The sequence below is a fragment of the Myodes glareolus genome, chromosome X (genome assembly GCF_982192425.1).
Source record: "Myodes glareolus chromosome X, mMyoGla1.1, whole genome shotgun sequence".
NCBI lineage: Eukaryota > Metazoa > Chordata > Mammalia > Rodentia > Cricetidae > Myodes > Myodes glareolus.
The window spans coordinates 40,776,056-40,803,923 of NC_142053.1; the positions used below are offsets into that span (position 1 = coordinate 40,776,056).

At 34.2% G+C, this 27,868-nt stretch overlaps 1 protein-coding gene and 1 pseudogene across 6 annotated transcripts in view; one reads left to right on the forward strand and one right to left on the reverse strand.

Moving 5' to 3' along the window:
* Positions 1-27,868, reverse strand: part of LOC125405583 (melanoma antigen preferentially expressed in tumors-like) — a 221,725-nt pseudogene that overhangs the window by 73,696 nt on the left and 120,161 nt on the right.
* Positions 1-27,868, forward strand: part of Lrch2 (leucine rich repeats and calponin homology domain containing 2) — a 94,272-nt gene that overhangs the window by 30,405 nt on the left and 35,999 nt on the right. For 2 of the 6 annotated variants that reach the window (XM_048442007.3, XM_048441998.3), the window contains exons 2-13: positions 805-949; positions 3,559-3,685; positions 8,739-8,844; positions 8,924-9,060; positions 10,851-10,984; positions 14,398-14,485; positions 14,788-14,899; positions 15,090-15,187; positions 15,285-15,343; positions 17,994-18,101; positions 24,027-24,104; positions 25,560-25,625. In XM_048442007.3, coding sequence (XP_048297964.2) covers positions 805-949; positions 3,559-3,685; positions 8,739-8,844; positions 8,924-9,060; positions 10,851-10,984; positions 14,398-14,485; positions 14,788-14,899; positions 15,090-15,187; positions 15,285-15,343; positions 17,994-18,101; positions 24,027-24,104; positions 25,560-25,625 — 1,258 coding nt within the window. The remainder of the gene's footprint in view (positions 1-804; positions 950-3,558; positions 3,686-8,738; positions 8,845-8,923; positions 9,061-10,850; positions 10,985-14,397; positions 14,486-14,787; positions 14,900-15,089; positions 15,188-15,284; positions 15,344-17,993; positions 18,102-24,026; positions 24,105-25,559; positions 25,626-27,868) is intronic. The other 4 variants (XM_048442025.3, XM_048442016.3, XM_048442043.3 and 1 more) reach the window with 2 other exon arrangements.

Here is a 27,868-nt window from a genome sequence, read left to right on the forward strand (position 1 = left end):
AAATAGGTTTCTTTCCTAGCAGTGAGGATGTTGGACATTTTTCATAGGTCATTATTTTCCTACTGAAAACAGAACAGATGGTAGACCAGGCAAGACTGTAGATGTTCTCTCTGATTTAGATAATTTTTTTCTGAAGATTATTATCTTTAAGTCAATTAAGTATGATAAACTAGTACAATGATAGTTCCATAAGGTAATTAATTTGATAATTACTTAGGTAGTTGAAAACCACTTGTATTTTACGTTTTTTTTTTCTTATTTGTTTTGTTTGTTTGGCAGTCAGGACTAGAGAGTGGATAGCTACTATTATAATGCTCAACCTAATCTCCATCAACAGGTGCTTATCCCAAATGATCTTTTGTACTGATGTGGAGAAAGAAACTCTTTCTGGTTATTATCTTTTTAGTCCATCATGTGGTATACTAATTTTTAAAAAACTTTCTATTTTTTTTGTATGTTGTGTGTATATGAGTTTATGTACTGCAGGGGATAGAACCCATGGCCTTGTGCATACTAACCAAGTATAATTCCAGTAAATTATGCCTCCCACTATTGATCTATTTAAAGATAAATATCATACTTGCATTTTCAATACATTTAGTAGCATATTTTGTTAAAATAATTTTAATTTAAATTTATTAGTAAACATTTTATATCACTATATTAAAATAGTTTTTCAAGATACTGGTAAATAATGTTTTATAATATATTCAATAGTTACTTAGATTGTGAGTGAAAGTAGTTCTGTTGATTACTGTATATACAGTTGTATACTTGCTACTCAAAATTGATTTTATTTTTCAGATCTTTCCAGAAATCGCTTTACAGAAATTCCTTCTGATGTGTGGTTATTTGCACCACTTGAAACATTAAACTTATATCATAATTGTATCAAAACCATTCCTGAAGCCATTAAGAATTTGCAGATGTTAACATACCTTAACATTAGGTAAGCAAACAATTTTTAAAAACTACAATTTTTCAGGGTCTAGAAAGATGGATCTGCTGTTAATAGAATAGGCTGCTGGTTTCAGAAGATCAGGGTTGGTGCCCAGCACCCTCGTGTTGGCTCATCCCCACCTTTAACAACAGTTTCTCAGGATCAAACGACCTTTTTTTTAACCTCCTCCACCACTAGGAATACACATAATGCACATCCATGTATGCAGTAAAACACTCATAGTAATACCAATAGTAATAAGTAATAATATTAGTAATAATAATATAAATCTTTATTAGAACTTTTTTGTGTTTTCTTAAATCTTTAATCAATTTTTATGATAAAAGATTGTATTTTGTTTATGTTCAAATTGTTCAATAAGTTTTTGGTCTTGTTATTTAAGGCAATGTTTCTCAAAGTTTCATACACAGGAATTGTCTGGGGATCTTGTTAGGTCTGCTGAGGGACCTGCATTTTCTAAAAAGGTCCCCTGGTAATTTACCTGCATGTGTATTGATCATTAGATCTCACTTTGAGAGGAAGGATTTAGATCATAAATATTTTTCTCATTTGTTGCCCAGTTTTCTGAATTCACTTATATGGCAGTCTAGTTATGCTAGTCAAACATTATAATGAAACACCAAGTAAAGTTTTATCACGTGATGTGTTGCCAGTTCAAGAATGGGCAAATTGGAATGGAAGGTTGGAAAGTTTGGAGGTGACAGGACATCTTTTTGTTTAACATGTTTTTTTTTCTTTCCATAATGGGGATCAATTCAGGGTGTTGTCCATGCTTGGCAAGCATTTTATCACTGAATGGCATTCCTAGCCATTTTATGCTTAATATGGTTTTACTATGTACTAGGCAATATTACAAGTGTTTGACCTATATTACTTCTCTTAATATTCCAACATCATTTTGAGATAGGTTATATTATTCTTGTATTCCATATGAGAAAACTGGGCTAATCTGTTTCCCAAAACTCCCATCTATTCATAAAGTTGTTCTTTGATGGCTGTGAGAGAATGACATTCCCCAAAATACTAATGTCTGTCAATATTCAATTCCCTTACATAAAAAAGCATAGTGTATGAAGGGTTATGACTGGGACATAAGAAATTAGACATTGCAGAAGTTCCTAGAGGTTTACTAATTGAAGAACAGTGTCTTCTTTTGTCACATACACTCTCTCTCACACACTCTCTCTCACACACACAAGGATACACACACACACACACACACACACAGCACTTTAAAGCCAGCCTAGTATTTATGGAAATTCTCTGCAGAGATAAAATGGGATGGAGGATCTTATGTTATTCTTGCTTAAATAACATAGATCTTTTGTTCCTGTATACATTACATGAAACGCTTGGTACAAGTCTCTAAATGCTAATTTGAAAAATAGAAAAATAATGATATCTTATTCCTTGTCAGTGCTTACTAGTATGTAATTGGAATGTTTTCTTCTCTATATTTTTGATTTTGAGATATTTTGGGCCAATCCATCTGAAATTGGCATTTGAGTATAGAATGTGAAGTGTAAGGATAACAAATCTAGATTGACCATATTTCAATCCAGGCTTTCCTGCTTACCAACTATGTACCTTTGGAACATTTCACTTACTCTCATTGTGATTTATTTATTTATTTAAATGGGGTTCATGATGAGTGTTTACCTAAAGTAGGTTGCTGGGATGAACAGTTGATTTTATTCAAGTGAGTTATTCTGAACTTTTACTGGCAGATTGTAATTAATCAATAAAATGTTAGTTGTTATTGTATTTAAATGTACTCTAATGAATTTTTCATTAATGTTAGACTGAAACAGAAGTGCTACCTGGTTGTTCCAATGCAAACTATCTAAAAACTACTAGTATTTTTAAGGATTTATTTTATCTTTAATTGTATGTATGAGTGGGTCACACATGTCTATGTGAGTGTGCATATGAGTGTAGTGCTTGTGGAGACCAGAAGATGGTGTCAGATTCCCTGGAACTAGAGTTACAGGAGATGGTGAACTGCCCCCCATGCAGGTGCTGGGAACGAAATTTGGGTGGGTTTCAATATCAGTCCACGTCCATAACTGCTGAGCCATCTCTCCATACTCCAAGCTGCTGATATTTTAAAAGATAGATTTCTTCAATCATTTTAAGCACAATGTCAGCAAATTTCCCCCAAGATCCTCTCCATGATTAGACTTATGAAAGTATCAAGTGTGCTAAAATATGCCCCAGAAAGTTCTGGCATTCTCTAGCTCAGAAAAACCCTGAGTTATTATTGCATGGGCTACTTATGAGCATTACAATGTGTAATAACAGAATTTTGGCTATCAGATTTGTCTGTGTATCTCTGTTATAATAGACAAGTCACTTAGGGAGCTTCAGCATTCATTTTCATATTTGTATATTGAAGCTTATATTACCTATCTTAGGTTAATGTGAATATTAGTCAGTGTATGAATGTAAGTTACATGTGCTTGTTTGAAGTGAAACACTCAATAAATGGTACTTGTTAATGAATGCTTATTATCTACTGTCGAGGTGCTTTGTACTTTTTTGCCTAACATAAAGATTCAGACATTTTTCATAAGGACTTTTTCTTAAATTTTTTTCAGTCGAAATCTTTTATCAACATTGCCAAAATACTTATTTGACCTTCCACTTAAAGTTTTGGTCGTCAGCAATAATAAGCTGGTATCCATTCCAGAAGAAATTGGAAAGTTAAAAGATTTGATGGAGCTGGTGAGTAAAATAATATATATATATATATATATATGTGTGTGTGTGTGTGTGTGTGTGTGTGTGTGTGTGTGTGTGTCACATATAATATATACATTTTTATTTTAGAGTTATACTATTCCTTTGTAGAATTTCATTGTAATTTTTTTCAAAAGGGAATAATTTGGTATATGTCTAAATTCAGAGTAATGACAACAAGCAACAAAGTAATGTTTAAGAATGGCACTACCCTTGAACACATATAAACTATACAGATGGCGAATCTGGCATTTTGAACCAGAGTAGTGTTATTTATGAAGTGGCTGTTGAATTAAATTTTTTAAAAGTCAAATGATATAACATCATCACATAACTCCTAAAATCCACATGAAAATAAAAGATAAAAATGAAAAACATTTTAAATGTCCTTCTTCGCTTTTAGAATGGGAAAAGGCTTTGAAAAACACCAATGATAGCCTATGCTGGAGAGGATGTGGAGAGAGGGGAACACTCATCCATTGTTGGTGGGAATGCAAACTTGTGCAGCCTCTGTGGAAATCAGTGTGGCGGTTTCTCAGGAAACTGGGAGTCAACCACCCTCAGGACCCAGCAATTCACTCTTGGGAATATATCCAAGAGATGCCCTATCATACTCCAAAAGCATTTGTTCAACTATGTTCATAGCAGCACTATTTGTAATATCCAGAACCTGGAAACAACCTCAGTGCCCCTCATTTTAGATTTTTAAAGGACATTGAACATCTAGGGAAAAACATAGAGTGCTTAAGCATTGAAATGTTTTCATGTATTTGTGTTATTTCAGTTTTACACTGTGACATGCTGTTTATTTTTATTTCCTGTTTTGTATTAAGGTAAAGCTTTTCAAAAAATGGTTCTTTATGAATTTTCTTAAGTAGGATTTTATTATCTCTAAAGGACCAAAAGTTTTCTTTTTAAGCTTATTAATGATTTTATAATGGGAACATATTCTATCAATGTGCAATATCAGAAATGTCAAGACTGTGTCTATTTGCTAAGGAATCACTTCATGTCCTGTTTCTCTTTGTGCTTTAAAGTCATAGAAGTTTGGGGTTAGAAAAGGTCTTAGAAATGATCAGAGACAGTCACTTCTGAATGTAGGAAACTAATATATTTACCTGTGTATTTGCAAAATAGACAGTTCTCTGGGTATATTTGAGCCTACCCTATTCTCTTTTTTAGAATTCTATTTGTTAATAATTTTTATTATTTTCACCCAAAATAATGGTTTTAGCTGGTTTTATCTATTGACCTTGGCCATTCCATGAAGAAATGTACAACTTCTCATCCCTCAAATCCTTGTTACCTACTGAAATTTTAAGGTCTGCTTTTTTAAGATTAAACATTCTTATTACCTTTATTTGTTTCAATGACTTTCTTTTTTGTGTATTCCAGTTATTTAAATCGAACTATGTTGATTTATTAATGTGATTAAGCATTAGAATTTGAGGACCAAATATTAACGGGTGCTTCATTCCACAGTTTGCATAATTTTCTTTTTAAACATATTTTTTAGGGTCTGGCTTACCTCACTCAGTAAAGCGTTTTCTATTTCCATCCATTTGCATGCAAAATTCAAGATGTCATTGTTTTTTACCGCTGAGTAAAACTCTAATGTGTATATGTTCCACACCTTTTTTAACCATTCTTCTATTGAGGGGCACCTAGGCTGTTTCCAGGTTCTGGCTATTACAAATAGTGCTGCTATGAACATAGTTGAACAAATGCTTTTGTAGTATGTTAGGGAATCTCTAGGGTATATTCCCAAGAGTGGAATTGCTGGGTCCTGAGGGAGGTTGACTCCCAGTTTCCTGAGAAACCGCCACACTGATTTCCACAGTGGCTGCACAAGTTTGCATTCCCACCAACAATGGATGAGTGTTCCCCTCACCCCACATCCTCTCCAGCATAGGCTATCATTGGTGTTTTTGACTTTAGCTATTCTGACAGGTGTAAGATGGTATCTCAAAGTGGTTTTGATTTGCATTTCCCTGATCGCTAAGGAGGTTGAGCACGACCTTAAGTGTCTTCTGGCCATTCGAAGTTCATCTGTTGTGAATTCTCTGTTCAGTTCAGTACCCCATTTTTTAATTGGGTTAATTAGCGTTTTAGTGTCTAGTTTCTTGAGTTCTTTGTATATTTTGGAGATCAGACCTTTGTCTGATGAGGGGTTGGTGAAGATCTTCTCTCAGTCAGAAGGCAGCCTTTTTGTCTTACTGACAGTGTCCTTTGCTTTACAGAAGCTTCTCAGTTTCAGTAGATCCCATTTATTCATTGTTTCTCTTATTGTCTGTGCTACTTGGGTCCTACTTAGGAAGAGGCCTCCTGTGCCTATACCTTGTAGATTACTTCCCACTTTATCTTCTATCAGGTTCAAAGTGGTTGAATTTTTATTGAGGTCTTTAATCCCTTTGGAGTTAAGTTTTGTGCATGGAGATACATATGGATCTATTTTCATTCTTCTACATGCTGACATTCAGTTATGCCAGCACCATTTGTTGAAGATGCTTTTTTTCACTGCATAATTTTTAGCTTCTTTGTTAAAATCAGGTGTTCATAGGTGTGTGGTTTTATACCTGAATCTTTGATTTGATTCCATATGTCAACCTGTTTGTTTTCTGCTAATACCAAATTGTTTTCATTAATGTAGTTTTATAATGAAGCTTGATGTCAGGTATTGTGATGCCTCTGGATGTTCCTTTATTGTACAGGATAGTTTTGGCTATCCTTGACTTCTTGTTTTTCCATATGAAGTTGATTATTTTTCTTTCAAGGTTTGTGAAGTATTGTGTTGGGATTTTGATGGGGATTGCATTGAATCTATAGATTGCTTTTGGTAGGATTGTCATTTTTGTTCTGTTGATTCTACCTATCCAAGAGCATTGGAGATCTTTTCATTTTATTGTATTTTCTTCAATTTCTTTCTTCTAAGACCATGTCTTGTCGAACAGGTCTTTCATCATACACTTTCACTCATTGAAGTTTAAGCAGTTCTTTTTGATATTTTCCTATTGTTAGAGTTCCTTTAAGTGGTTTTGTTATATTGCTTTTTTGATACATGTTTTTCTTTGTAACTTTGGAGCCTGTTCTGGAACTAGCTCTTGTAGACCAGGCCGACCTCGAATGCACAGAGATTCATCTGCTTATGCCTCCTAAGCTCTGGTTTTTAAGAGCGTGTACCACTACTGCCTGGTTTATTAAAAGGCTTTTAAAAATTGACTACAATCTTTTAATTTCTTTCACAGTTCATAGTTCTTTGCAGATAGCTACTTTTGGACATCATGTAATCCAGGGATATTTTGAACAGCTCAATTATCTTTAGAAGTGAAAATCTCTAAGTGCAACTTAAATAAATAAGCACCTATACCCATATATTCTGGAGGATACACTCTTAAAGTAAACTAGCATCATTTTCAATCACACCTTAACTAAGGGTGGAACTTTCTATTCATTTCTCCTCTCCACGCTGTTATTTATCTTGCTTGAGCTCACACAGGTCTAGTGGGCACTGCCACATTTGCTGTGGATTCATATGTGCAACTTCCCTTCTACATTGGAAAACTCTGTTTTCTTGTGGTCATTCTTTATTATCCTACACCATCTTCCACAATGTTCTCTGAGCCTTGGAAAGAGAGAGTGTGGTATACATGTTCCCTTTAGTGCTAATCATTACACAACTACATATTCTCTGAACCCTTAGTAGTTATAGGGCTTTTTGTTAATACTCCACTGTCAACAGAAGCTTCTCTGATACGTGTTAAAAGATGGACTAACCTATTTGTATAATAATAAATTATAAGAAATCAATTTAATGCCGTGCCCATCTAGCAGAATAGTGGCAGTTGGCTTTTCTCCTAGGGACTATGGCCTGCCTTGCCACAAGTTACTGGTCTGATAATAGTGCCAGGTATCAGTTTCATCTTGTGGACTAAGCACTAAATTCTACCAAAAATTCATAGTTTACTCCTGTGGTGTTCATGCCACTATTGCACAATGGCAGGCCATTTATTATGGTAGTCCACAGGGTTTATAGCTGGATAATATTTATGCCTATTTTTCTCTTCTGGTAGCAAGCATAGTACCTTTTAGAACTAAGTAAGCTAGCCAGTTAGGAAGGAAGCTTCCAGGGAAGTACCAACTTGATTTCTCCTTGGCCTGTGTCTCAAGTAGGTGCCATCTGCATCAAAAGGTCTTACTGTCAGTGTTTGAGGGTAGTTAACAGCAATAGCTAGAGTCTGTAATATTTGTGGATCAGTAGGCCCTCATTGTTCAAAAATTCTCAAAGGCGTGACCCATTCCTGGCACTAGCAATTTTATTTAATAATGTATTACATCTAATACCATTTTTGACCTATTATTGGGTGACTCGATTTTAACTCATTTTATATATGCATGTGAATTTATCTATATTTAAAGAAGCTTTTATAGTAGTAGATTTCTATATGATCTCTTTCCTAAAAGGTCTTTAGATTAGTGGCCTTTAAATCAGGGTTATATTTTTTATAACCTTGAGAGACTTGAGATTCTTATTCCTTTGGATATCTTTGAGTGGGATTTGGACTACATGCATATGTTTCATATTCGTACTCTTTTGTAGAGAGTAATTTATTTAAACTTACCATGATTATGGTGTCTGGTTCTCTAGTTCACATCTTGATGTTCCTGATTTTCTTGAGGTTTTTATCCTCCTAAATAATGTGAAATGATCTATGGTAGATGGCAGATTAAGTTGGTTGTTGTTATCTACAGTGTTTTATCTCTGCTTGAACATTTAGCTCCTTCTTCTAATTTCAATGGTCAAAGTTGTTCTTTTGTTGAGAGTTTTGCTCATGTACTTACTAAATCTAATATCAAATTTTTTCATAGAATTTTTATTGACTGTGGTATATTGACTTATGATCTAATTCAAATAAAGATCTGCTAGAGAAAACATTATAATTAGCTTTGCTAGCAATTTATCCATATTCTTAAATTTTAAAATTGAAAATATATTTGTGTTTCTCAATTTGATATTGTTTCACTTTCTTGTTTTCCTTAGGATATTAGCTGCAATGAAATTCAGGTCCTTCCCCAACAAATGGGAAAATTACATTCACTTAAAGAGCTAAATATAAGAAGAAATAATCTCCATATTTTGCCAGATGGTAAGATATTCACTATTTCCACTTACTTGAATAAGAGAGTAACCATACAATCTTTAACTTTATTTTCGTTTCTGAACAGAATTAGGAGATCTTCCCTTAGTCAAGTTGGATTTCTCCTGTAATAAAGTGACTGAAATTCCTGTCTGCTATAGGAAGCTGCACCATTTACAAGTCATAATTTTGGATAACAATCCTTTGCAAGTACCGCCAGCACAGGTTTGTAATAAGCATATGATGCTTCTTTCTTTTCAGTTTTATCATGATTTTATTTTTATTAAATTTAAATACAGTATCATATGAGTCAATTTTATCTTTTACATAGGAGTATCTAGAGTTTTTCTATGAACTGACATTTGTTATTTTTTGTTTTGTTTTAAGATGGTCTCATATTTTTATGCTGGTCTCAAATTTTCTTTGTGGTGGATGGTTATAAATTTTGTTTGTTTGTTTGTTTGCTTGTTTGTTTTGAGACAGGGTTTATCTGTGTTGTTCTGGATATCCTTGAACTCATCCTGTAGATCTGACTGTCTTACAACTCAGAGGTCCACCTGCCTCTGTCTCCCAAATGCTGGGATTAAACCTGAGTGTTACCACTGCCCAACAAGATAGCTATGAATTTTGATCCTCCTCCTGTGTCTACCAATCAAATAATAAACTTGGAAAACTGTGGCACCATGGCCTGCTAGAACCTTTTTTATTTTATTTTGATAATAGTTTCAGTATAGGTTATAGACAAGCATTTGGAAAATCTACAATCCCCCTTTCTCTGTGTGAGTTTACAATTCTGATTGTATTATTTTAAAAAGAAAGATTATGAACTCTCTCAGGTGTATATTTGCTTGGTATTTGTTGGACTATTGGTATAATGGGTATTGAGATGTGTGTTGTCTAATAATAGATAATTATTAATAATAATGATTAGATAGATGGATAGATAGATAGATAGATAGACAGACAGACAGACAGATAGATGAGTGTAAATTTGGGTGGATGTGGAAGTAAGGAGAATCTGGGATGAGTTAGCAGAGGGGAAGCCATAATCAGAAGATATTGTATAAAAGAATCCTTCTTCAATTAAAAAAAGAAAATACCCTTATTCTTAACAAAGAAAAAATAAAATATATACAAAATGTTTTCTGATAAAATGATTATAGATTTTCTTAATTTTTACATACTAATTCCAATTTCCCCTCCTTCCCTCACTCCCCCATTTTCCCTCCTCCTCCCCCATCTGTTCTTTAGAGAGCATAAGGGAGTCAATGAATTCTGTTGTATCGCCACATTGAGGCAGGACCAAGGCCCTCCCTCTCATGCCTAGGCTGAGCAACGTTTCTCTTCATAGGAAGCTGGCTTCAAAAAGTCAGATTTTTCATTAAGGATTGCTACTGATTCTACTGCCAGAGGCCCCACAAACTGCCTATACCACCTGCTTTCAGGGAGACTAGCCTGGTCTTATGTAGGTTTCCTGGTTGTCTGTCTGGAGTCAGTGAGCTCCCACAACTAACCACTCTGCATCTGCATCTCTGCATCTTCTTCCACTTCTTACTAAATGGAGAGATGGCTCAGCTGCTGAAGCCTTGGCTCACAACCGTAACAGAGAGAAGATTTTTATTTGTTATCATTGTCACATTTTCCTTCCTTCCACCACACATATAATTCAGTAAAATATACAAACTGCCAAGGTTGTGATATCTCAGCCTATTTTGAGATCATTTCAACATACAAATAACTTGATAGTGTTGTTTTATATTTGCAATTAGAAAGCAGAGAGATGACTCAGCAGTTAAGTACACTCTCTGTTCTTGAAGAGGATCTGAATTTGTTTCCCAGCACTCACATTGTGGTTTATAATCACCTGGAACTTCGATTCCAGGGAATCACATATCTTTTTTTGGCCTCTGCCATATGGCAAGCACAAGGTGCACAAGGAAAACACTCATACACATAAATATATAAATATTTCTATTTGGAGTTATTACAAAATCTACTTCATTTTTTGGTTACAGATATGCTTAAAGGGTAAAGTACATATATTTAAGTACTTAAATATACAAGCATGTTGTAGAATGGATAAGAAACCAGATTCCCTGGATCTTCCATCACTGAGTAAAAGAATGCCTTCTCAGCCCCTCACAGACAGGTAACATAAACAGTCTTCATTTCACCTGATGTTTTTCCTCTGTTAGAAAAGATGTTTATCTCTCTGGGGTATGTGGAATGAATTTATTCTGATTGCACTAGTGTTTAAAAAATGTATTTGGCGGACCGTCATTGGTTATTGAATAACTTCTGGGATACTGAACTAAATTTGAGATTTTTTTCTCCAGATAGCATTATTCTAGCACAAAAAATGTATATGTTTGACAGTATAGGTAAAAGCATTGATTTCCTGACTGTGACAACTGGTAGCCTAACCACTGCTTTAATACTTGTAACTAGCAGGTAGAATTTGACTTTGAACTGAAGTTGATGCAAGAAGAAGACACTTTGGAGATGCATTTCTTCCTTTTCCTAATGTTCTTTTCTTTTTCTGATGTTGAGTATTCAATCTAAGCAAGCACTCTATCACTGACCTACAACCCCAGCCCTTTGTGTGTATGTATGTGTGTGTGTGTTCTTTTTCTTTTTGCAGTGCAGGGAGTTGAATGCAGAGCCGGTTGTATATTAGACCAACGCTCTACCAGTAAGCTATAACTCTATCTCCAGGGCAAAAGTAACATATCATTGATATTCTTTGATTGTGCTGTCCTCTATAACATTTTGATATGGCAGATATGTTATTCCTTTTAATTCATACTTTCAAGATGTAGATTAGTCTGAAAGACTTTTGAAAATATAATTTTATCCAGAAATGTTGAAAAAAAACTTGGAATGGGTAAGATTACACAAAAGGAATCTCTGACCACATATATATTTAAAGGTTTGTCATTGATTTATATGTTAAATTTTAGATTGTTTTAGATGTGATCATAGTAAATAATGTTGTTAAGAGTAAAATCTTGAGTTCCCAAATAGGACTTTTTCAAAATTATTTCTTCTCCTTTCATAAAATATTTGCATATTATATTTATTTCCCAAAGTGTATTTTGTTTGATAGTAGTAGCAGAATATCATTAAAATTCTATTAAAGTTAGAATTAGTATCTATGGTAATCTCTGTTAGTATGCTTTATATTTTTTTTGCAAGTGAGATTAGTAATGGTGTTCATTTTTTCACCAATCATTTTTGTTATACATAGCTGCTTAATGCCTGCTGTTAGATTCAGGGCATATTTTGTTGAAAGCAGTACATGTTTGTTTTGGCAACTATTTGAACTCATAGTTTAGGTGGAACAAGGAACCATATAAAAAAGTGTTCAATCCACTTTGTCCTGCTAAAAAAGAATACCTGAAACTGTGTAATTTTAAATAATGAAAATTTTTATGGCTCATAATTTTAGGAACTGATTAAGTACAAAATAGGTGGGGCACATTCAGTGAGGGCCTGATTATTGCACCACAGCATGTCTAAAGGTGACATGTAAGAAAAGAAAGTAGGAGATGTGAACAGGGTGTCAGATTACTCCCGTAACAAATCTATTTCCTGGACAAAACTCACTCCTTCAATAGAGGTTATTCTCTTCAAAGACTAAACTTTCATGACCTAAATCCCTATCAGACTTCACATGACAATGGATTTGCATTGGGAATTAAGTTTACAACACATTCAGACCATAACATTCACATACACACACACACACACATACACTCACACACACACATGTGCACACACACATACAGAGTCACACATGATAGCTGGCATATGATGGTACATTTTGCCATTTTTTTCAAATTTTTCATGGTGCTTAAGCTACATGCAATGAGCAGAAACCATACTTCATTTTTGAATTTTCATCATTTCCAGGGATGTCAGTATATAGTATGAGTATACCCTTGTGCTGATGGGCAGTGACATTGAGCTCTTGCTGGACCACAAGGGTAAACACATAATACTCTACAGTGGACTGTGTGTTGCTAAAGCATTATGTTCAAAATGCATGGTGAATGAATTTTTATTTGAAATATTTTTAACTTACAATTAATTTATTGGAAACTTTTAAGATGTATTAAAATTTGAAATTATGACATACACTTTGACAGACAAATATTTCTCATCATATTCCAAGACTTTGGTTAAGGAATATCTCTTTGGGAAGTTGAAGACTTTTAGCATTTTGTTTTGCTATTTTTGAGACAAGTTCTCACTGTGGAGTTCTGTCTGGCCTGGAATTCATTATATAGACCAGTACAGTCTGATACCTCTGAGGAGCCTCCTGTCTATGTTTTCAGGTACAGGCTTGTGCCATCAGGTCTGCAACCAGGCATTATGGGGAGATGGAGTTTTAATTTAAGAAATAAACTAAGAAAATCCAGTTGTATGAACAGTGGGGATAGGGTGGGGAGAATGTCAGAAAGAATATCAAGTGCTGGAGGCACATGCCTGTAACTCCAGAACTAAGGAGGCTGAAGCAGGAGGATGGAAACTGTCAGGTAAGCTTGGGCTACATCATAGCAAGTTTCAGGCAGCTAGGGTTAAAGTGATGACACCCTGTCTTACAAAAAAAGAAAGAAAGAGGAAAAAGACCCAGGTCAAGGAAGCCCTTGAGGAATTATAACATAGTGCTAAAATCAAGGATTGTTCAGGCTTAGGTGAAATCTAGGGACCATATTTACATTAACATTTGCAAATTATATAGGTAAATTGCCCTTCTTTGCCTGCCTATAAAATAGAAAAACACCAACCATTTTTATTAGAACTTTACATGAATTATATTTGACATTGTCTTTAAAACACTTAAGTCAGTATTTGCTACATACTAGGTAGTTATTGCACAGTGTGCAAGAAGTACTTTGCTATCTTGGTGGCATAATTTGCAAGTTGAAAATTTATAAGGACAGCTCTAGTCTCACACAAAACAGTTCTATATTCAGCACTTTGCAGACAGTGTGTATGTGTGTGTTCCCTTTTCTTAATTATGAAGTGGACTAGTGTTTGTTAGTCTTCACCCTGGCAGTGATAATGGAAAGAAGCAATTGTCTACAACAGAAGGGAATCTTTTCTCTTGTTGGGTGGTTTACCATTTCATGGAGCTTTGAAATGGAGGCACTTGTACACACACATTCAACATTATACACATTATTTATATAACTAACACATTTTAACAGTCAACAAGAGAGAAATTTTGTGAAGTTATAACATGCCAAAAGCACTGAATAAATGTCTTTATCAAAATGATTTTCTGGCAGGGCAGTCCATTTTCCTCTCTTTCTGTTTTCAGTCTCTAAGGAGAAATACTCTTATCAACTGCTACATTATGGAGAACATAAAATAAAAAAATACTGCTTAAATGTCATGAGTAAAATACATTTTAGACAAATTTATGTTATTTCCTCCTTTAAGAATTTTGAACATCAAAAGTATGCATTTTGTGTTGCCTAGAGTGTTTTAGCTCAAGTGTGCATTGTGGATTTAAGAGCAAAATTCTAACTGCTCTGAGAATTTCTCTTTCTGTAGTATGGAAGATTTTTATCCAAATAAAAATCATGGCCCTGACTCTGGAATTGGAAGTGATAATGGAGAGAAGCGATTGTCTACAACGGAAGTGAGTCTCTTCTGTTGCTGATCCATGCTGCTTTGCTATTTCATAAACCATTGAAAAAGAGGCCCTTGGCAATATTGACTTCTAAACATACATGAAACTTTAATTTTTGTTCTATTTTATGATTTCAAAAGAAGGAGTGCCTATTAATTTTTAAAAGCAGTACATTCATCATAACATAGACTTTTGGTTGGAAATATGGAGATGGAAATCAGATGTTTTGTAATTCCTGTTTAGCTAAAGGAGCACAAACTTCGTCATGTGTTTCGAATGTCTCTTTTATACAGTATGCTTGTTCCTTTCAGCCATCAGATGATGATACAATCAGTCTTCACTCTCAAGTCTCAGAATCGAATAGAGAGCAAACATCAAGAAATGACAGTCATCTAATAGGAAGCAAGCCTGATTCGCAGAAAGGTAATTCATGTGATATCTGCTAGTTTTGTTTCATGTATGCAGGGCATCTTAAAACTGAGATTTTTATTAAAAATAGACTTTGAAACTGTGCAGTATTTTATTATATATTTTATATTCACAGCTAAGCTTTTATCATGAGTATAAAGTATTAGAGCATTTATAATATTTCATAATATTAATCTGAACCTAGACCAGGAAGTGTATGATTTTATTGATTCCAACACAGAAGATGTAGCAGTTCCTGAACAAGGAGATACACATATTGGATCATTTGTCTCTTTCCTTAAGGTAAACAAAACTGAACAAACATTAATAACATTCACTTCTTCCTGATCATACAGAAGTATACCATATAATTTTAAATAATAATTTTCCTTTTTATAAGGGGAAAGAAAAGTGCTCTGAAAAATCTCAGAAAATTGAAGAACTGGGAAATGAAAAAAAGTAAGTATGCACTAATTTTCCAAATGTTTCTTATAAATTCTTGGACTATTCATTATGTATTCCTACTTGAGAGCACTTGAAAGAATTTGTTTCATATGCCATGTTTTCCCTCATGTCATGTGTAGATAATTAACTTTCTAATACTTTGAATTCTTTAATTAAATTCATAATTCTAATAGGTATTTGGTCCCCCCTGCAGTAGAATAGTAATCATGTGCATTATTTGGTTACCAAAGAGGACTGAGTCTTCATGAATATTATTTCATTTGAGTTCTTTAACAACCCTTTCATATAAATGTCATCAGCATCGTTTTATCAATAAGGAAGCTGAGATTTAGAGTTCTGAATTCCTGCAAGTTGGGTTTTGTGTCTCTTGATTTAAGATACTTTCCATTTTGTTGTCTAGATATGGAAATGATGAGCTAGATATTTCCATATTTTATTACATAATTGAGATTTTTATCTTTTATTTTTATTTCATTTCACAAAATGATGGAGTCAGTCGTCCCTTTAGGTTATTTAGAGCTTTACTAATCAGGACCAGCGCTGTGTGATTTTCCATGTTTCTCATTTAATCTTGGCTAAAGTCCTGCTTTGGGCAAAATTAATTCCATATCTACTCATATGGGAGGTGCAATTCAGTGGTTTTATATTACCTACTAAAAGGCTTTATATTATGTATGTAAAGGCACTTAGCTAGTACCTACTAGCGTCTGAACTGTACTTTCTCCCAGTTCCCTTAATTTTCTCTGTACATTGTGCTTCCTTCAAGTGACTTTATTGATAATTATGTTTAGTGCTAGGGATTGACTCAAGATTTCATGCCTGCTGAACGTATATTTTCTAAACTACACACCTGAAACTTTATTTGGTAATTTTCTAAGAAATTGTTAATTAATTATTTCTACTACCCAATGAGGTAGTACATTGCTTTGTCTTGTAGTCTTTTTTTTTAATGTGGAGGATTGACTGTAGAGCCTTCTGCTGAACAAGTGCTCTATCACTGAGCTATAGCCTAAGTCCTAGTTTTTAAATTAATGAGTTTTTAGACAATTTCACAAATGTAGACAAGGCATAGTTGTCATTCTCATTCCCCTTCTCACTACAACCCCTGTTATCCCCACTTCCCATAGATCTTTCCTTCATGTTGTTCATGTCGTTTTATTTTGTTTTGGAGCCCACTGAGATTATCCAGGCCTGTCTGTGTCAACCATTGGTTTAAAAATAGCTGCTGGAGTCTCCTGGCTCAGCAGTGGATACACACCTCCACACAGTGGTTCACCCTCTCTCAATAGTTCAGAAGGAATGGGTAGAACTCCACGAGTTCCCTGTTTTCTTGACTTATTAGTGGGTCTTGATTTGTGTTGGCCCAAATGAAGCTAACTATGTGTTTTATAAAGTAACTTTTGGAGTTTTACATTGTCTAGAGAAGTTGTTCTCAAATTGTGAGTCATGACCCATTTGACAAATCTCTATCTCCAAAATTAGTCATATTTTGATTCATAACAGTAGCAAAATTATAGTTGTAAAGTAGCAGCAAAAATAATTTTATGAATGAGGGGGTCGCAACAACATGAGAAACTATTAAAATGTCACAGCATTAAGAAGGCTGACAACCAGTGATCCAAAGGGTAAGGTCAGATCAGGCACCCTCTCCTCTATTGCTTAGGGTGTCAGCTGGGTTCATCCCTGTGGGTTCTTGGGCATTTTTCTAGAGCCAGGTTTCTTGCTTCCTCCATAATGGCTCCCTCAATCAAGATATCTCTTTCCTTGCTCTCATATCCGTCCTTCCTCCTCTCAAGCACCCCTTTCCCTCAAGTTATCCTCAACCCCCCTTCTCTCCTCCCTCTACCCCCCGCACCCTCCTTCCAAATAGAGCCTTAGAAGTGGTGATAAATATGCCTTGTTTTTAGCTACAGCCCTCTGTGCCTTGAACTTATGATTGTCTAGCCTTAGGCTCCAATGTAGCTGAGATTACAGGCCTGTGGCACCATTTTGCTTTTCAGATTCCATTTTTCTATTAATTTCTTACTTCATCAAATGAGAATACAATATTGTTATTGCCGTTATTGTTATTTATGGTTCTTGTTATTAAATGAAGTGCTTTTAACACCAAATAGCTACAATTTCCAGAATAACTTACTTTTGATTTAGTTTTTAATTTTAAAATGATTTAACTATTTCTGGAAATTTTTAAACTCTCATTTGAACCCATTTAACATTCCCCTTATTTAAACTATTTTATTTCATATAGAGATCTTAAAAATCAAAATAAGTAAACTTTAGAAACAGTGTGGCAAAATGAAAATTTTTGATATTAGTTTTCTTTATTTCTAGAAATTGGCTATCTGGAATTTTGCAGTACTTTATATACCCAAAGCAGCTGCCTTTATTGTTAACTTGTGACCATAATATATTTCAAAAAAATTAAAATAGTTTATACTTCAATATCACTTGTTAGCTGTAGTTATATTGAGTTGAGAATACAGTTATATTTTCCTAAATATTTCTTATTTTCTACTTTAGTATTTTAAATATAAAGGCATAAAAATTTTTGCTCACATGGAATTAAAACTAACAACAGTTTTCATATCTAGATGTTGACAAAGAACAGTTCGCTTTACTTTTGGAATCACTGTGTCTGTTTCAGACTGGACAAAGAACAGTTACTTCCGGAGGAAGATGATGATGATTTGAAAGAAGTAACTGATTTGAGGAAGATAGCTGCTCAGTTATTAAAGCAAGAACAGAAGAACAGGTATTCTTTTTAGTAATAAGATTTGAACAGGCAAATTTTATTATCAGTGAAAGATTATCAACTTAAGGAAATGAAGGTGTAAGTAACCAATAGTGACCTTTAAATATAGAAATATATGTAGTCAAGAGGTTGACTGCTGAAAGCCAGTAGGAAATACTTAGAAGAGAAATATGAAATTGAATATATAACTAATAGAATGTTCACAATTTGGCTCTATATATATTTGTGGTATTGGTGATCAAACTCTGGGCTTCATCCATGCTAGGCAAGGCCTCTGCTCTTGTGCTACACACTAGCCTTAGTTAATGTACTTAAAATTTTTACTTCTGTGATAAATCATAGAAATTGATTTGCTCGACTATATTCATTTTTAGCTTACAGTAGCATTATTTGCAGTATAAGCACTTTTTTGTGAGTATGTTCTATACTGGTAAAGTTTATTAGATTTTTATCAGATTCCCAATTATTTGGGATATGCAGTTTCTCCGGAATTGAAGTGAATTATATAATTGGTTCTTAAATCAGTGTGACAATTTGAGTGTCCCAACTTTACAATTGGTTAATTCTTGGGCGAACAACTTTTCATCTCTCTGGTTCAGCTTTTTCGAAGTGCACGTCTTTGCCAACAAGCAAGGCATTGCATGAGCGTGAAAATGGAATCTAGTTAAGTTCATTTAAACATTTTTGTGTGTGGAGTGTAAAAATGTGTTCACAGACATGTGTGCACCCATGGAGGTCAGAGGGACACATCAGGTATCTTCCTCAGTTGTTTTCCATATAGCATTTTGAGACACAGTCTCCCACTAAACCTAGAACTCACTGATTGACTAGAGTTGTCGAGTCTGTTGACTCTCGAGGAACCACCACCCTCACCAGGTTGGGTTTACAGATGCATGCAGCCATCCCTGGGATTTTTTTACAGGTGCTGAAAATCTAAATGCATAGCAGGCAATTTGCCTCCTGAGCTCAAAGCCCATTTTTAGTAGATGAAATGGACCATGTGCTACTCTTACAGCTGTCTGTATTTACTGAGAATCTTATATTTGTAGTTTTGAAATAAATAGACTGAAGTTTTTGTTTCTTTTTCATGAGAAAATTAATAGGATAATTTTGGTATATTTGGGGTGAATATTATTTCATTTTACTTATTCAAAATAAATATTTGTGGTTAGCATGGTTACTATGTTTTGAGAAGATTTGATATTGGCATTTGTTTTAAAAATATCATTAAAACCTAGCATCTGGCAACTGGATTGATGGATGGTTCAGGAGTTAGGAGCACTTTTTCTTTTTCAGAAGACTGGTTTTTTTTTTTTTTTCCAGGACCCAGTAACTCTAACTCCAGGGGATCCAACACCCTTTTCTGGCTTCCACATAATCCACACATATGTGGCATACACTCACATATACACATACACATTCTTTAAAAAATGCTTTGTACCTGGATATGGTGGTGCATGTCCATAATCCTGGATCTTAGGAGGCTGAGGGTCACAAAATGATAATCAGTCAGGACTGTATAAAACTGTGTCTCATAATACAAAACCGACCCTGAAAAGTTCTAGCAAGCGAGTGCTGACTGCATAACTCAGTAATGAAACTCTTGCCCAGCCTATATGGGGTCCGGGTTACATTTCCAATACTACAAAACAAACAAAATGCAGACAGTGCTGGTGAGATGACTCAGTGCATAAAGGTGCTTGCAGACAAGCCTGACAGCTTCGGTTTGATCCCTGGAACCCATGTGGTAGAAGAAGAGAACCAGCTCCCACAAGTTGTCTTCTGAGTTTCACATGAAAGCTGAGGCATGCAAGTGTACAAAGATGTGCATGCATGAAATAAATTCATACATGAAACCAAAAGACAAAACAAACAAACTTATCAAATGAGGAGTATAGGATCTGCTTTTAGGAAAAAAACTGCAAATAGATAATATGACAAGTAGCCATCTAGTATCACTTTTACACAGCTACTACAATTTCTCTTAAAATTGTCATACTATAAAATAATCGCTTATCTGTCTATCATTTCTTTATCTGATGACTTCTCATTCTGTTTCCTTTTTTCTGGTATCACTTCATTATGTAAATGTTTCCTTGGTTTTTATAGTTTAATATTTCTAACAATTCATTTCTAATATGCCATTTTATAATAACTTCTAATTTTTGAGATTATAATGTGTTGTATAGTTTTTGTCTTCCTCTTTCTCCCTCCAAATTATCCCACATAACTCTCTACCCTCTTTCAAGCTCATGAACCTTTAAAAATTGTTATATGTCTGTATGTATACATATGTATATGTTTTTACATATGTATTATATATGTATATATGTAGATACACACATATATTCCCAAATGCATATATACAACCTACTCAGTCTATATAACTTGTATGTATGTTTTCAGAGCTAATCATTTGATATTGGATAATCAATTGGTGTGCTCTAATATGCCTTTTTCAAACTGGTTACAGTAAGGTTATATGTTGCCTAAGTGTTCCTCACCTGTGTGGTTTAACTTGATGCATACTACCACCAGATCTTGGAAGTTAAAAATGCTTGAGTTTATGCTTCCTTTACTTAGTAAACTTGTATTTATTTTTCATTATGAGAAGAGAATAATAATATTTTTAAGATTCTACAATCAAATTCATTTTCTGTTTGAGAGTTTAGTTTTAGACTCAACCTTGCCATACAGTTTTTTCCTTATTTTCATCTCTACTATTATTATATTCATGTTTATCTATCTATGTTTCTTAAATTGTCCTTCATAGTTTAGGTTAATGGATATCTAAGTAGTCCATCTTTTGTGGGGTTTGCTTTGGCAATACCTTTATAGTTAGTACAAAGCAGACCTCGATTTGTATTTTCTAACAGAGAAGACCCAGTGTTTTACTATTGTTTGCTAAGTGAATTCTTTAAATTTGTCAAATTTTAACTTAATGGAAGTCATCAGTTTAGCTGAAATTTTTATATTCTACATAAAACTTTCTTTTACTTTTCAAGATATATACAAAGATAATTTTGTCTCCAGTCTCCATCTGATTTTCTTCTTTTTTTTCTTAATCTTTTTATGTGTTACCAGATAATATAAGAACGATTTAGGTTAAGTATTTGTATATACTGATGTGTCTAAATTTTGAAGGCATTGAGTATGTTTGAGGCACTCATTCTTTTATTTTTCACTATAGGAAAAATATTCAGCATTATAGTCTTTACAAATATGGAATTCTTTGCCATAATGCTAAATGTAACTCTTACCTTCTAGTTAAAGGAGAAACAAATTTGTCTTCTAAAAGTTCTGTAGAGAATATGTAGAATCTACATGTCAGTTTTTAATACAATTATTATATTTGGTGGTTTCTTTTGTTTATTGTTATTCTCATTTAAAAGTAATTTGTGTAGTATGAGATTAACTCCAAGTACCAGAAAATGTCCCCCGGGACACCTACCTTGACTGTATACTGTACTGTTCTTTTAATTATTGTTTCAAAATGAACATATGTTTAGGTCTAGGCTAAAAGAAACAATGGTTACACTCTCAAAGTAAGGTTGACTGGAGCAGTGGCGATATTCAGTTCCATGATGATTTGTTATGGCTCTTTTGCTGCTTGCTTAGCTTATACTAGTTAGTACGAATTGTTACTTTGTAGCAGAAGTGTGTACTTTTATTTGGTGAATGATACTGTCCAAAGAAAGTAACAGAAGAATCCAGAAGACAAAATTATTGACCAAGAACACTGGGGAAAATTTTCAGTGAATAGAGTACTGTGTAGCTAGCCCACAAGGCTTCAGATTATGAAGACAAGTTGCCTATAAGGCAGCCCTGCTTTCTCTGATGTACAGGGTAGGCTTCTGAAAAGCTCCGGCGGTGCTGTGTGTCTGTTGTCTAACTCCTTGGGGACAGAGACTAGTGCATTTTTTGAGCCCAGGGTTTGTGAAACATATCCTTATGGAGAATGCAGCTGAAAGGATTAAAAACAGGCACTCCCCAAGGAAGAATTTCAAATGAAAAAAATATTTTTTAAAATTAGTGTCTTAAAATAATTTTGTGAGATGAGTAGATTGTAGATGTCTGTTTATAACATTGTGCATATAGTTAACCATGCACTTCACATTTAAAAATAAGTTCAGGGGAGATCTCATGTTAATTTTTTTTAAATTTTAAATGTTTCTATTATTATCCTGGGGTCAAACTCAGACTACATGCATACTAGATAATTAAATATTTTTTATTATTTTTATTTATCTATTTATTTATTTATTTATTAAAAATTTCCACCTCCTCCCCGCCTCCCTTTTCCCTCCCCCTTCCCACCTCCCCCTCCCTCTCAAGTCCTAAGAGCAGTCAGTGTTCCCTGCCCCGTGGGAGGTCCAGGGTCCTCCCCCCTCCATCCAGGTCTATAAAAGGAAGCATCCAAACAAACCAGGCTCCCACAAAGTCAGTCCATGCAGTAGAATCAAAACCCAGTACCATTGTCCTTGGCTTCTCAGTCAGCCTTTATTGCCAGCCACATTCAGAGTGTCCAGTTTGACCACGTGCTCCATCACTCCCAGTCCAGCTGGCCTTGATGAACTCCCATTAGATCAGTCCCACCGTCTCCGTGGATGGACGCACCCCTCGTGATCCTGACTTCCTTTCTCATGTTCTCCCTCCTTCTGCTCCACATTTGGACCTTGGGAGCTCAGTCCAGTGCTCCAATGTGGGTCTCTGTCTCTATCTCCATCCATCACCATATGAAGGTTCTATGGTGATATGCAAGATATTCATCAGTGTGGCTATGGGACAAGGCCAGTTCAGGTACCCTCTCCTCTGCTGCCCAGGGAACAATCTGGGGACCTCTCCTTGGACCTGGGAACCCCTCTAGAGTCAAGTCTCTTGCAAACCATAAAATGTCTCCCTTAATTAAGATATCTGCTTCCCTGCTCCCATATCCACCCTTTCTCCATCCCTCCCATCCCATTCTCGCAAGCTCTCCCCAATCCTCCCCTTCTCCCTTCTCTCTACCCATCTCCCCTTACATCCACCCCCCACACCCCAAACATTTTTGCCACAATTAAATTAAATTTAGAAAATACGTATGCTTCTCTGAATTAGAAAGAGAATTGAAAAAGGAGCTGTGAATAAAATGTCAGTATTAGTATTTTGCATGTGTATGTGTGACTTATCATAAAAAAGAATATTTGTAATATTGACTTGACAATAAATTGAAGCAAATTCTGATAAAAAAACACTTTAATGTTACTCTATACCACTGATCCATTTCCCTACATTTTAACCAGTCCTACTTATATATGTTAGCAGTAGAAAAATGATTCTAGACCTTGGTGTTTAGTGGTTTCATTGTCATAATAAGTGAGTCTTTAGCTAGCTTCTTAATATTTGGTTATTATCCTAAAGTAAAGATTATTGTATATGTGCACTTTGCAACAGTTTCAGTTAACTGACCTCATTGTATATTTCTCTGATAATGTATTCTATACTATTTTGGTATATCTTACATTTTCATAAATGTTCTATTTGCTTTTTGGTATGCCCTGAGAGCTTTTCTTTACTGTAAATGAATGTACTTCTGAATACCTTGCGACATAGCTAGAAAAAAAAAAGTTAAAGGTTAAATAACTGAAGTATAACTGTCAAAGAAATTAAAAGCAGGTTTTAAGAGGATTGTGGATTGAGTTTAGAATTATAAAATGCATTATGATATGTATCTTTTGATTATTATCTGATTAATCAGCATTTCAGGTTGAGGAGCATTGTATTAACCTCTAGTTTGTATAACTACTTCAATATTTCTCTTAACTCTTGAAACATAGCCATTCTTTCTTTTCTGTTTTCTTTACTAATGACTTCCTTGTCTTCTCCAAAAATATCTCCCTTCTCCCATCTTTTGATTTGGTTGATATATGTGAAATGTGAATATAGATGGAGGCCTTTAAGTTATAGAACATCATTCAGTGACAAACTCTTCCAGAGGACCAGAGCAGCAGGACGGAAATCAAGGTATCTAGAGTTGGTAGAAGCCATAAGTATTCCAGGATTATGTAGCTGAACTTGTGTTAACATTTTTCTTAAAATAAGTACTGGGAACTGTGTTAGGGAAGCATATTAATAATCTCAAACAGACATTTAGATAAAATAGATGTTTACTTTTTCTTTATCACAGAGTAAATGAAATATCAGTGTATATTCCAGAGTTTTATATAGTTGAATTTTCAAATACATAATCCATATTTTATATGTAAGTAGGTTTCAAATATTTTTCTTTCTACTACAGTATGATACATATATGATACTAGTGAGTGTGGTTGTGGAGAAGCTTTTATTTTACCATGACAAATGTCATAATAGCTCGACCAGTTCCCTCTAACAATGATTCTGACTTTCCTTCCTGAGTAGTACCTATTGTTATTTCTCTATTTTTAAATCTCCTTTTAAAGTATATTTTTATTTGATATTTCAATACCATAATTTTGCATTTTTGGATCTAAAGAAATTTTATGTACATAGGAAAAGATAATTAAATGTGCTTAATTCTGTGCTTTTTGGCCCAGAAATACAGGTTTGTGTCAATACTTGACCCTTTGACATCACTGTATTTACTCAGTGAGGCAATGTTTAGAGTCAAGCTAATAAGGAAGAGAGTCCGGCATCAACTGACTGCTCTATCTTCACCATAGAGCATTAATTACCAGTGTGTATTTAGTTAATACTAAATTCACTAAATTCTTTTTCATAGTCTGTAGATTGTTGATGTTGAAAGTATTCTTTAAAAAGTAGATATTTTATTCATTGTAGCACTATTTGTAAAATTAAGTTACTTTTATATGTATATTAATAAGAATGTTTTAATATGTACAATTACTTATTTTAATGAAAGACAATTACTAATTTACCAGTTTTGATATTGAGATTAATACTTAGAATTAGACAAAGCCTTAAACAAATAGTTTTCTTTAATAGGAAATTATTATATTTTTGTTATAATACTCTTTCCTATTGAAGCTTTAATATTTTTTGAGTTTTTGAAAAAGGAGTTAACCTTTAACATTGATTTTTGCATTTATAATTAAATTTGTCATTTGGCTTTTGTCAAAATGATTATAAAGTACCAATATATCTCCTGTCATTTTCTGTCCTGAAAAAAAGGAAATGACTCAAAATGATACCTAAAATATTTCATTGTGTTCTGTGTAAACTAGACTTAGATATACACAGAGTAATCATTCATTGGCTAGAAAATATCCGCACTTAGAGAGTGGTTTCTAAAACAAGATGCAAGACACATTTTGTGAACATCATTTATAAACAATGTGCTGATGGGCACTTAAGTCCAAATAGGACTGAAATATTATTTTCTAGCAAGATCTTCATGACATAGCTGCAGTTTATTTAGGACATATGTGTACAATGCTATCTTCAGTATAGTTTGTAATTAATATGTTGATTTACTTCTAGGATTCTTAATCATTCAACTTCTGTCATGAGAAATAAGCTGAAACAAACTGTGGAATGTGAAAAGAGGTATAAACATCATAGTCATTATAATATTTGGTATCTTATAATGAGATTTGATACTCTTATAGCAATTTTCCTCAAACGATGTTATGTGGATATATGATGCAGATGTCATATAGGTAGATAATTTAAAGATCAAATATGTCAAAACTTGTGTCCAATTGGGTTTTCTATAAACATACGCCCCGATTCTGATTTTTTTTTGTTTATATTTGCGGTTTGTCTTGATTCATTCACAAATGTTTATCCAATTGATATAACCACCATTAATAATGTATTTCTTCATCACTGGTTATGTTTATTCTTTGTTATTGTTTGCATTTTAATTTCTTTTAATTGGGTTTGCTAAACTATTTGTTAAATGACTTAGGTTTACAGATATGAATTTCAAACAACTAGAAGGTCTGAAAATTTCTTTTTATTGTTCTTCATTGGTTTTACCCAAGTCCTGGGTATAAATTTTCAAAAATGGGAGTACAGAGGCACACACTGAATGATAGCTTATTGGATGCTGGATATATGTGCACTCTTCTTAGCTCTGTAAATTCTCTGTCTTATTCAGTCATCACAATAAAATTGTGAAGTTGTTACTTTTGCTATACTCATTTACACACGAGCAAACTGAAACTAAGAATTTTCATAACTAGATCAAGATCACACTGTAAATGGGAGAGTCATAATTCCTACTTAGGTGTGTCTTATTGCAGAACCTGAAGTCTTCATATATAGTAACAATAAGTTTACCTCAGATCCATGCATCTCACTTGATGTATTTCTGCAGATAGTGCAGATTTGTGTCTCCAAACCTCCTTTCCTGTGTCATCTACCCTAGTGAATGTGCAGGTACTATGTAGTCCCCTAAGCTAGCAACTTTGGAAACACTTCACTCTTATGTCTTCCTCCTGTGACATGAATATCCCATTAACCCTCTTTCCATCCCCTCCATTACTAATTTAGTTGTATTGCTTCAGCTCCCATTGTTTTCCGTCTGAGCTACAGTGCAGTTTCCACACATAACTCCTTTCTTTTCTGTATTATTAAAGAACAGAGGTTTTTAAAACTTAATCAGCCAATGCAACCCTTATTTCTTATTTTCTAACCGGTATAGATATTTTTTATCATAAAGGGTAAAATGTTGAGATTAACCATAAAGTTGAAATTGACTTCTACTTGTCTTCAATCTCAGTTCAGAGCCTCATCTTTGCAGTCTCTAGAGTCACAGCCTCTAAGTTTAGAAGCATAACTCTTTTATTTATTTCAGTGTGGTTCCCTATTTCTACATTCTATATCTTGGTCTCCTTTTCATATTGCCCATGTTTCTTCCTTTCTTTACATGGTCTCTTAGAAATCAGTTCAATTCTGTATGGTTTGGGCTAGAGCTTCACTGTAGACAGCATCACAGTGTTGGGAGCATGTATAAAAGAGGTCACATAGTAAGACAGGAAGCCAGAAGGATCTAATAATTAAGTTACTTTTAGGTTTTTATGTAATACAACTTATTCTCATAGAAGCCACTGGAGCGCCTAGAAAACTACATTAATCCCTTCCAAAGAGAGGCTTTCCAATGACCGTATTGTATTGTACTGAGCTCTACTCCTATTGATTTCACCACTTTTTTACCACCACGTAGAGCTTCAAGCTCTTTATAAATTATACCTTATGGGAAGCACACTGTATGGAAGGTATAGTATACCCTTCTATATGTACATGGGAGTATTTGCACTTGTTTATATATCTAGGTGTATGTATCAGTCTATAAAACAGTGTTTATATATAGGAATGTGCGCTGATACATACCACAGCGTTTATATACCAGTGCGCATCAATATGTATTACAATGTTTATATATAAATTGTACATATAGTGTTTATATGTATGTTGTGCATTGATATTTACCACCGTATGGTGGAATTTCTTCTTTACTTTACATTTAGATGCATGGTGTGAATGTCTGATTTTCAGAAATCATACCACTACTCAGTTTTGTTGCTCACTTAAACATGATTTTCCTGGATTTTTCCCCATTTCAGAAAGTGCTAACTCCATTCTTATTGTTCAACACTTGAAAAAGTTTCATCCTTAGTTTGCCATTTTCTCTCAAACCCCATAGCTAACACATTACCAAATCATGTTGACTAGGGAAATCTGATCACATCTTACCAACTTCACTTCTGTCAACCTTGCTCTCTACACACCCAACTGTGCACAGCCATAAGGTGGCAAACATGGATTTCCCCCAAGAGTTTACA